Source organism: Dromiciops gliroides, chromosome 3, assembly GCF_019393635.1.
Source record: "Dromiciops gliroides isolate mDroGli1 chromosome 3, mDroGli1.pri, whole genome shotgun sequence".
NCBI classification, from domain to species: domain Eukaryota; kingdom Metazoa; phylum Chordata; class Mammalia; order Microbiotheria; family Microbiotheriidae; genus Dromiciops; species Dromiciops gliroides.
In genome coordinates, this window is record NC_057863.1 from 603,184,042 (window position 1) to 603,195,699 (window position 11,658).

Sequence of the window (11,658 nt, forward strand, 5' to 3'; positions counted from 1 at the left end):
TATAGAATCAAGCAGCAAGCATTTATTAGATGCCTCCTATGTGCCAGGTACTGGAGATACAGATGCAAAGAAATAATGACACCAGCTGGCACTAATATCTAGAGCTTTGCGCTTTTCTATTGCTTCATTTCATGTCCCTCTGAAGTGGGTAAAGCAGAGAGCATTATCCCTACTTTATCAATGAAGGCACTGAAGCTCACAGAGGTTCAATTACTTGTCTAGTATCCCACAGCCAGTGACAGCTGAAGCTCCAGACCTAGAAGTCTAGAGTTCTCTTTACCATTTCAGGCTTCTTCTAAATACAAAGTATCAGAGTTGTTTTCATTTCAAAATCCAGCAGAACCAATGTTTGTAGCTGTCTTTTCCACTTAATGTGATTGTTACAATCACAAGTTTCAAATTGGGAGATAAAAGGCCACTCTAGCAGTCTTAGCATGATTGTTAATAATAGGACGTCCCTAAAATTAATTCGTTTTTTAAATATCTGAGGTTTTTGCAGAAATTTGCACTTGTGTAAACCACAGTTGGTGGTTTGGGGTTTGCTTTTTCATTTTGTGTGCGTGCGTGTGTGTACATGTGTGTACATGTACACATACTACCAAGTTTTCACTAGAAGATTCCCAACAGGGCTTCCAGAAAGAAGCCTAAACAAAATATCAGCCAATCTAAAATTCTTAATTAAAATACTAAGGAAATAAAACTCATAATCCTACAAGGATTTGTATAATTCAAAATGAAAGCTCAAATTTCTGTGCACTTTAGGTTTTTGTAAAAACACTTTTCTTCTAACCCTGTGAGAGTGGCTAGTTGCAGGTATAGTTCCTATTTTGCAGATAAGAAAACTGAGGTGCACAGTTTTAATTTACTTGACCAGGATATACTTTTTTGTGTGTGTGTGAGGCAATTGGGGTTAAGTGACTTGCCTAGGGCCACACAGCTAGTAAGTGTTAAGTGTCTGAGTCCGGATTTGAACTCAGGTCATCCTGACTCCAGGGCCAGTGCTCTATCCACTGCGCCACCTAGCTACCCCAGGATATACTTCTAATAGATAAATGTCAGAACCCAGAAATGAACCCAGGGCTTTCAATTCACAGATCTTGTGCATTTTTCATTATGCCATGCTGTCTCCTAAAATTTATAGAAGTTTACCAGAAATTTCCAAACAAGTTATCTCACATGTGGCTTTTTTTTTTTTTGATTAAGCCTTTTTACTTTTTTTAGTAGGGGAAAAGTACAGATTTTAAAGATTGTATGGGTTCACTGGTACATAGTATGTTACTCATGATTTTTTTAGATAAACTTTCCAGAATAGTGTTAAATTTCAGATAGGGTTTGAATTTAGATCTGATTGTCCCCCAGATTTTTACTTTGGGATTAAAATGATTTATTGAAAATATAGTCTTTATCTTGTATGGCCCTGCAGAAAGGAACACTTCCATTTTTATGAGAGGGCTTCTCCCTCCTACCCTTCCAGTGTTTCTGAGGGCTTGAATATGACCTCTACCCTGGAAGCAGACTAACTATTGCAAGAAAAGGATGGGAAGCTATATGCAAGCAACACCAGCTTGACAGTCCCTACATGGTCCCTAACCTTCAAATAGGTTTTCTTTTCTGTGTATTTTGAGAGAACCCCTACCCCATCCTCTTTTTGCAGTTTCTTCTGGGGCATAGGATTGCCTTGCTTAGTAGTAGAGGTGACCCTCACTGACCTTTAGTTTATGAGGCAGATTTAACTCCTACTAGAGCATGAAGCTTTGTTGCTTTTTCTTTGATAACTGTGAAGTTGTGTGTCAGTGTGATCCCAACTCCCCCACCCCAATTGTGATTCTGACCTCTCTTTCAGGTATGGTTTTGTTGAATTTGATGACCTCCGTGACGCAGACGATGCTGTTTACGAACTGAATGGCAAAGACCTCTGTGGTGAGCGAGTAATTGTTGAACATGCCCGGGGTCCTCGTCGAGACGGCAGTTATGGTTCTGGACGCAGTAAGCATTTCTATGCATTTGTATCAGTTACTCACTTTTGTTGCTAGAAATTAAATTATTTAATGTTATTGTTAAATTTTTATAACATTTAAGTTATGCGTCATAACACTTTTAAGTAAACTTCGATTTGGAAACTTGCTAATGTTTCAATTTAATTTGGATTCTTATTTAAATAAGTGGAATATTTGGTGTTAATATTTTGTAAATATTTTGAATACTGTTTTTTGTGATGTGATTGTCTAACATAGACTTAACAAAGACCTCAATGTTTTAATTAAAAGACTCCCTTGGGGCTAAGATGACTGCCTGCTCCATTGGCTGACCCTCAGATGCCTTTCCATGAGGCTCTTTGACCATCGTGGCCTTTGGCTGACCCAAAAAAGGCAGCCATGTGACGACCCCAACCTTTTCCTATTAGACCCGGGTGGCGAGGATCCCATGGGTTAGCCACAGATGAGATTAAACTGAACTAGGTGCCTGAAAATCTTTTTTCATATCAGATATTCACAAACCCCAAATCAACATAAGTAATATCAATAACTAGTTTTAGTGATTTGAATGCTATTTCTAAATTTTTATAAAATTTTCATGTGAATTTTAAGCACATTAATGAATGCATCCATGTATCTTTATCGTTAAGCATGTGAAAGTTAATTTTAATGTGTATTTCTGTGGTTACCTTTTTTTTCTTTTTTTCTTTTTTTTTAATAAAAAATATGTAGTTTGTGACTGGGTGGGAGTAAGGGTAAGTCTGTATGCTAATATTTTATATGAGATGTCTACTAAGCCATTTTTTCCTATTCCACAACTGAAGTATTGGTATCTGCTTGAACCTCCCAAAGGTGGATATGGTTATAGAAGAAGTGGAAGAGATAAATATGGCCCTCCAACTCGTACAGAATACAGATTGATTGTGGAAAATCTCTCCAGCCGCTGCAGTTGGCAAGATTTAAAGGTTTGGGAACCTTCAATGCGCTGTGACAGGATGGGAGGGGTAGGAATGAACAGGAATCAGGAGTTAGGAGAGGGGGGCAACTATTTCAGGTGTGCTGCCCCCAGTGGGGATTAATTGACTTCGCAGAAAAAAAGCACATCATTAGGCATGTTTGTCAACTTAGCAAATTATTGACCATCCAGTTTCATTGGATGGAAGTCAACTAAACAATAATTTGCAATAATATGGTAGGACTCAGTTTGGTTGTTTAGGCCAATTTGCATTGTCCACATCTTTGATTTTATCCTTGTAGGAAATCTCTTGGTCTAGAAGTTGCTATCCTGTATGCAGGTCAGCAGCATAGCTGCAACTTAAGAGTTTGTAAAAGCTCCCCAGGGCACTGAGAGGGTCAGTAGTTTGCTGGTGGTCACACAGCCAGGACGTGTCAGAAGCAGGGCTTGAGCCTACGTCTTTCTGACTCCATGCACAGCATTCTATCTGCCTTGCTGCTTCTTGGGACTTAGTTATAATGTATTAATGAAGTTGTTGGGAAACGGTGTTGATTTGTGGTGACATTTTGGTAAACTTGCTTAGGTTCATAACCCACTAAGTTTATTGGTGTGACTTCAGAGCCTTTGAAATTCTATAATGAAAGGATATGTAAAAGTACAAAGACTTTTAAGGTTACATTCCTGCCATCTCCCTTGTAATGAGAACCCTTCAGTATTTCATTAGCCCTCCACTTTCTGTAGTCTCCAAGACATTATATTCAGCTCTTTTTTTAGTGACAAACAAGGTCCTAATATATTTCTTTTCAGAGTAAAGCTGCCCTGCCATCTACTTAGAGTTAAGCTTCAAGCTTAAAGAGATATAGTATCTTGTACCCTATTAAATGTAACATTTAGGGACTTTGCAGTTCAGTATTCGTTGGGCAAAAGTAGATATTTGGCCTAGATTTCACAATTCTTATCTGTGTTGTATTCCTGAAATGTTTGGCTGAAAGAATTTTAGAACCCACAACTTTAATAGCTAAAGTTCTGATTTGATCACATGTTACTTTTTGAAACTAGAGGTAGTTTGAGTGATTAGGAGTAGGAAAGTATCTTGATTACATCTTTTTAACTGGATATAGTAGACCTTCATTTGTTGATGGCAAGTCAGGTCCACACACCACATTTCCTGATTTACAACCCAATATACTTGGCTGAAAGGTTTTAGTGTAGCAGACACTTATCTGGGGCGTCACAGGAAGTAAATCTTGTCAGATTGATTAAACACATTAAAGAAATCATTCCCTTATTATTTGAATTAGGGTTGAAACTTAGGAAATAAGACATCATAATTCACTCAACACCAAGTACCTACAGAGAAAGTGTGACAAAGTGGATAGAAACTGGACGTGGAGTAAGGAAGAAAGACCTGGGTGGGGATCCCTCCTCAGGCACTTTGTGGCTTTGCTACACTGGGCTTCACTAAACCTCCATTCTGTTTTGTCACCTGTAAATGGGGATAAGAAATAGCATCTATCTCACAGGGTTGTTACAAACACTTTGCTATTTTTCTTGCTGTGCTAGATGGTAGTGGAGGAATAAAAATAAATTAGGTACAGTTCTTGCCATAAAGAAGCTCACAGTTAAGTTGGGAGAGGAGACCTCTCCTCCTATAGAGCAGAAAGTAAGAGGCAGTGAAGGCGGAGGAGAAGTATGAGATGCTGGGAGATAAATAACGGAGAGAGGCTTTCCAGGAGGCATAGTAGGGCTGCCGAGAGCGTTCCATGAGTTTTGGGGCTGGGCAAAACTGAAAGTCAGAACCATGTTTCACTGAGAAAATCTGTGATTGATGCAGTATCCGATATACTTCACAAATTTTGCCAAGTTCACATTAGAATGTAGTCTTTTGTTTGTTCCATGATGCTTATACATTTAAGCAATTTGTATTTTTCCTTTAATTTCTAGTAATAAAAAACATTTTCTGAAAAGAGTTATAGTTACCCTTGCTTTAGTTCATTCAACAAACATTGTCATTCAGTCAGCAAGTATTTATTAAGTACCTACTGTGTGCCAGTGCTACAAAGAAAGGGGGTGGGGAATGCCCCTGCTCTCAAGGAGCTCACAGTCTGGGGAAAGAGGGAGAGGAGGCAAGGAAAACATGTAAATACCTAAGTACAAAAAGATGCAGCAAAAATTGGAAATAATTAAGAGGAAGAGCACTAGTATTAAGGGGGATTGGAAGAGCCTTCTTATAAAAGTGGGGTTTTAGCGAGGACTTGATAGAGGTCAGGAAGGCCAGTAGGGATGAAGAGGGAGAGAATTCCAGGCATGAAGGACAACCAATGAAAATGTCCAGAGCCAGGAGATGGGAGTATCTTTATTGAGAAATGGCCAGCATCCCTAGATCCTAGAGTATAGAGGGGAGTATGGTGTAAAAAGAATATAACAGAAGGAGGGGCCCAGGTTACGAAGGGCTCTGAACCTCACACGGAGGCAATAGGGAGCCACTTCAGTTTGTTGAACGGGGAATGATGTGGTCAGACCTGCACTATATTTTTGGAAAATCAATTTCATAGCCGAGTGGAAGGGGAGACTAGGGTGAGGGGAGACTAGAGGCAGGAAGAGCAACTAAAAGGCTATTGTAGTGGTGGAGCTTGAGCATCCTCTCCAGAACGGTGGTAGTTTCAGAGAGAAGGGGGCACACAGGGGGGAGAGAGAGAGAGATTGCCAAGGCAGATCCATAGGACTTGACAACAGATTTGATATTGTGGGAGTGAGAGAGAGCGGTCAAGGGTGACACCATGGTTGTGAGCCTGGGTGATTGGGAGAATGATGGTACCCTTCACAGTAATAGAGAAATTTGGAGGAAGGTGGGATTTGGGGAAAAGAGCAGGAGTCACTTTGGGACATGTTGACTTTAAGATGTCTGTGGGACATCCAGTTTGAGTTGTCCAGTGGACAGCTGGAGATGCAAGGGAGTGAGCAGAGAGGTTAGGGCTAGAAAAGTAGATCTGAGAATCATCAGCATAGACACAATCGAATCCATGGAAGGGAAATCACCAAGAGAAATAGTACAGAGGGAGAAGAGAAAAGGGCCTAGGACATAGCTGGGGCAGGGAGATTCCCAATTATCACGTCCAGGACACTGACCATACAGAGACAAACAGTCCCTGCTCTCACAGAGCTTATATTCTCCTGAGTGAGACTATATGTACTATATGTATGTGAGCAAATAAGTAAATAGTAGATAATTGGAGAAAATGGAATGATTTGGTCTTAATATTACCCAAGTTTTTAGATTGATTTCAAGTAGTAGTATTTCCTTACTATGGTACCTTATCATTTTTAAAGCACTTCTCATAGATTTGGACCTCACAACAACCCTGTGAAGAAGGGAGACTAAACATGACTCCACTTTTATAAATGAAAACACTGGAGCAGTGAGAGAATAAGTGACTAGAATTTCCAAATGAATAGTGATGATGAAATTGCTGAAGTAAACTTGACCGTAGAATGTTAAACTATATTCCTTCCAACTCTTAAAATTCTGCAAACCACTGTAATAGAGTGGATTGCCATAAGATGTAGAAAGTCATTTATAGTGTAGTCGTGTGATTTTATCTAAAAATACAATTTAAAATCTAAGCTCTTCATTCTAAAAGACTGAGCTGCTTCCTTGGGTGGGGGGGAGGCTTATTTTTTTTTTTTTAAATAAAAGATCAGTTACTACGGACTTAATGTGACAATTGCTTTCTACATTTTAGTGTTAGATCCCCTAATCTATCCATTCGGAACAATTTTTCTTCCCTTTAGGATTATATGCGTCAAGCAGGAGAAGTAACATATGCAGATGCTCACAAAGGGCGCAAAAATGAAGGTGTAATTGAATTTGTGTCCTATTCTGACATGAAAAGAGCTCTTGAAAAGCTGGATGGAACTGAAGTCAATGGCAGAAAAATTAGACTTGTTGAAGACAGGCCTGGCTCGAGACGGCGACGTTCCTATTCCAGAAGTCGGAGTCATTCAAGGTAATAACTCTCTTACCTTTTTACTGTAGCTAAAGGTAATCTGTAATGAACATAAGCACAAAAGACCCTACCTTCTATTGCCATTGGGTAAACTCTTGGCACACTTTCTCCTAGTCTAAAGGCATTCATTAAGAATATTAATAACCTCCAACCAAACCCTATCACGTGTTAAATCACTGAACTTTTTGCTCAGATGTAGGTGCTTATTCAACTTTTAAGATTGTTGATCTTATGTTTTAATTACAGGTAGAGAAAAGCATGTGTTTGGGCAGATTTTTTTACAGGTTTAAGTTACTTTTACTGCCCCCTGTGGGTCTTTCCCATTAGGATTAGAATTTGTCAGTTATTTGCCTCCCCTGCGTATCCCCAAGAATCATCTAATTTTAGCTTAGAAAGGAACTGAGAGATCATCTCATCCAACTTAGACACATAAAAAAGATATCCCTTCTTTGTCTTACCAAAAAGAGGTCACCCCTTGGGCAGCTGGGTGGTACAGTGGATAGAGCACTGGCCCTGAAGTCAGGAGGACCTGAGTTCAAATCCGGCCTCAGACACTTGATACTTACTTGCTGTGTGACCCTGGACAAATCACTTAACCCTTTTTACCTCTGTTTTCTCATCTGTCAAGTGAGCTGGAGAATGGCAAACCACTCCAGTATCTTTGCTAAGAAAACCCCATACAAAGTCACAGAGTCAAACAGGCTTTCTTCAAGAACTAAAGACTGGGGGCAGCTAGGTGGTACAGTGGATAGAGCACCAGCCCTGGATTCAGGAGGACCTGAGTTCAAATTTGGCCTCAGACCCTTGACACTTACTAGCTGTGTGACCCTGGGCAAGTCACTTAACCCCAATTGCCTCACCAAAAAAAAAAAAAAAACCAAACCAACAACTTAACAAAAAATCCATTCATTCCACATATCCAGTCATTTGTACCCTTGATCATCCCATCTCTTCTCCAGTAGATTGTCCCCACCATCCCTGTCTTTTTTATCTACAGTCTCCCCTATCAGCTCCTTCCTTGTAGCCCATAAATATGCCCATGTCTTTTTATTTTGTTAAAGAAAAAATTTTTGATCCTATCTTCCCCATTAATTATTGCCCTATGTCTCTCATCTTAGTAACTAAACTCACTGAATGAAAAAGTTACCCACAGTAGATGCCTTCAGTTTTCTTTTCACTTTCTTCTAAACCTTCAGTCTGGCTCCCTCATCATTCTAGTGAAACTTCCCTCTCCAGAGTTACGAAGGATAACTTCGTTGCCCAAATGAATGCCATTTTTCTCAGTCCTCATCCTTATTGACCTCTCTGCAGTACTTGATCCTCCATGATACCACTCCCTTCTGATTCTCTCCTCCTTGCTTATTAAATTTGGTTAAATGTCCCAGCCTGTCAGGTTCTTTTTGAATGAGTTCTAACCATTTCCCTCAGTGTGTTACCTACCTCTCCTAGTTTTGTGTCATCTACACACTTGATAAACATTCTGTTTTTGATAAAAACAGCATAGTGCCAGGTGCAGACCTTGAATTACTTCACTGGAGACCCTTCAAGCTGACCATGACCCATTAATGACTATGGTATGGCTCTTCAGCCAATTCTGAATCCACCTATCATCTCACCCATATCTAGACTTTGCCAGATTTCTTTGCTAAAATCTAAGTGAATTGTATAACTTTCAGTTTAGTAATCTTGCCAGAAAAGGAAATGAGATCAGTCTGAGGAAGCCTGTTTTTGGTGTCGTCGTGACAAATCTCTGTGATTACTCCTAGCCCTTCACTAGCCTGCCCTTTAATTCTGTGTTCAAGAATTTTGCCAAGAATGAAAGTTGAGCCCACTAGCCTCTTGTTGGCAGATTCCTTCTTCTCCCCTTGCCCTTCTGACTATGTTTAAAGGTTTCTGGCCCAGCAGTGACAGCAGCGGGCAGTGGGGGGCCATGTGGGCCACCCAAGTCAGGCATAGGTGCTTGTTGTTACCAGAGTCTTGTCCACTCTGAGTAATGGCCCTATACATTTTTAAAATGTTCTTTTTCTCTAGTAAAGGGTTTTGTTTATTGTTTTTTGGTTTTTTAAAGAATTTTTGTTTTCCTTAGCCTACTAAACTTTGCACTGCAACATAGAGGCAGCCAAGTAGTGCAGTGGATAGAGCGCTAGGCCTGGAGTGAGGAAGACCTGAGTTCAAATCTAGCTTCAGGCACTTCCTAGCTCTTTGACCCTGAGCAAGTCGCTTAACCCTTGTTTATCTCAGCTTCCTCATCTATAAAATGAGGATGATAATAGCACCTGCCTCCCAGGGTTGTGGTGAGGATCCAGTGAGACAGTCATTGGAAAGTGCTATCAGCCACTGTCATCATCACGATGATTATCACACAGCTCTGTCTGCCAATATTCTGGTCCTTTGTCGCCTGTCCTTCCGTTTTCTTTGTCTTAGACTTTTACATTTATTGGTGAGAGGTTCCTATATTTCCTCATCTGTCTCTTTAAATCCTCCCTCCTTTTTCTTTTCCATGGAAATTGTTTTTCTTTATACCCTTAAAATTCATTCTTGACCATGCGCCATCTCTCCCATGCTGATGTCCTCTGCAGAACGATTGGGCACAGGGAGGGAGCCATGCAGAGAAGCTGCTGGGGGAGGGGAGGGGAGGGCGTGTGGCGTGAGGCGCTCTGAAAGCTTGTTTTCCTGTTCCTAGGTCTCGTTCTCGAAGCCGACACTCTCGTAAGAGCAGAAGTCGCAGCGGCAGCAGCAAGAGCAGCCATTCTAAGAGTGGGTCCCGATCCAGGTGGGTGTCATTAGGAACACCTGCTCCATCCGCTTTGTGATTCTGACCTTTCCATCCCCTCTCGGGTCAGTTTCCCACCCGTGCAGTAGTGTCTGTGATGACTCTGTGGCTCAGGCTTTGCCTTCTGCTTGTGCACACCCAGCTCGGCCTGATGCCCAAACGCTCCTTAAAATTGTTCGCATCCATTGATCCTTGAGAGGCTTCCCCTCTACTGCCGAGTTCTCCCATCCCTAACAGCTCATGCTCTTCCCTCTCCAGGTCCGGCTCCCACTCCAGGAGCAAGAGCCGTAGCCGCAGCAAGAGTCGCAGTCGAGGCAAAAAGGAGAAGAGCCGCAGTCTGAGCAAAGAGGACAAGAGCCGCAGCCGCAGCCGCAGCGCAGACAAGGACCGGAGCAAGAGCAAAGACAAGACGGAGGAGAAAATGCAGAACAACGAAGAAGAAGGGAAAGCCAAGAGCCGCAGCGCCAGCCAGGACAAGAGCCAGAGCCAGAGCCGCAGCCGCAGCCGCAGCCAAGAGAGGGCCGAGAAGGAGGAGAGGAGGGGCAGCGTGAGTCGGAGCAGGAGCCAGGAGGCCGGCCTGGGCAAGGACAGGAGCAGGAGCCGCAGCAAGAGCAAAGGGCAGAGCCGCAGCCGCAGCCGCAGCAAGAGCAAGGACAAGAGGAAAGGGAGAAAGAGGAGCAGGGAGGAGAGCCGCAGTCGAAGCCGCAGCCGCAGCCGTAGCAAGAGCTCCAAGAGCAAGAGGCACAGCAAGCGGGAGAGCAAGGCAAGCAGCAGCAAGAAGAAGAACAAGGAAGACCCTGACCACTCACGGTCTCGCTCCAGATCCCGCTCCCAGTCGAAGGGCAAAGAGAACCTAAAGCTCGAGGCCGGCCCCAAAGAAGGCAGAGGCGATGGGGAGGACGCACCGGCCAACCAGGAAGCCCAGGCCAGGTCCAGATCCAATTCCAAATCAAAACCAAACATTCAGTCAGAATCTCGTTCCAGATCAAAATCAGCCTCCAAAACCAGGTCCCGGTCCAAATCCAGATCCGCTTCCAGATCACCTTCCAGGTCTCGATCTAGATCCCGCTCCCGGTCCTAAAGTGGCTGCCAGCACAGGTGGAGGGAATTCCACGAGAAGAGTCTTTTGTACATGTTGGGTAGCTGTAGCACAAGTGATTGAAGTAGAACCCATGTCAATGCTGTACATTTTTAACTCCCCCAATGGTGTGTCTGTCATGGTGAAATCTCAGTGCCCGCTCCCTCTCCGTGAGGCCTCCTGGGGCCAGGCTTTTCTGCTCCATTGAAAGATGCCCTTTAGTGCACAGCCCTCACCATCCCAAATGCCACGACCTTCAGGCCTGGCCTGACAGACAGGGAGCTCGGTGCCCGTGACTCGGAGGCCGGGATGACGACATAGGTAGGTATGATGACTTCAACCATTTCTGCCCTTGGATTGATGCCCTTTGATGTATGCCATTTAGTGAAAGTGCTAAGTCTTAAGTTTCATACCACTTTGGTTTCATATTTTGGGACTTTAACAAAGTTGTGAATAGCACAGTCAAGAAAACTGATACTTGCAGTAATCCATAGGAAATCCACTGTAGAGTTCCATATTCTGGTATTGTGACTATACTCTTGTTTTATATTAAAAAAAAAAACAAAAAAGATTTTTTTTTAATTTTATTTTTCCCCATCTTGCAAAGTACAGTGATCCCTGTTTCCATTAAATTTGAATAAAGACTATTTTTGCTTGACAAAATTGGATTGTGGTTAAATCGTATTGCATTTCCACAAGACTCCGTGTCTCACTTTCTTGCTCAAAATACATCCAGGCTGGAAGACCTGGCCTGCTTCAGATTCAATAGTCTCTCCTTTCTTGATTAGAATGACAATTTCTTGAGATTATTCCTGTCATTTCAATTCCTTACACATTTGTGAAGCATCTAATAAAATGCATAAGTTACT

General features: G+C 42.2%; 1 protein-coding gene across 8 annotated transcripts in view; it reads left to right on the forward strand.

The window, feature by feature from the left end:
• Window positions 1–11,442, forward strand: part of SRSF4 (serine and arginine rich splicing factor 4) — a 28,687-nt gene extending 17,245 nt beyond the window's left edge. For 7 of the 8 annotated variants that reach the window (XM_043993695.1, XM_043993699.1, XM_043993696.1 and 4 more), the window contains 5 exons: window positions 1,844–1,986; window positions 2,801–2,941; window positions 6,724–6,938; window positions 9,622–9,711; window positions 9,970–11,442. In XM_043993695.1, the coding sequence (XP_043849630.1) occupies window positions 1,942–1,986; window positions 2,801–2,941; window positions 6,724–6,938; window positions 9,622–9,711; window positions 9,970–10,792 (1,314 nt within the window). In that variant the 5' untranslated portion in view covers window positions 1,844–1,941 and the 3' untranslated portion in view covers window positions 10,793–11,442. The remainder of the gene's footprint in view (window positions 1–1,843; window positions 1,987–2,800; window positions 2,942–6,723; window positions 6,939–9,621; window positions 9,712–9,969) is intronic. The other variant, XM_043993692.1, reaches the window with a different exon arrangement.
• The last annotated feature ends 216 nt before the right edge of the window (window positions 11,443–11,658 follow it).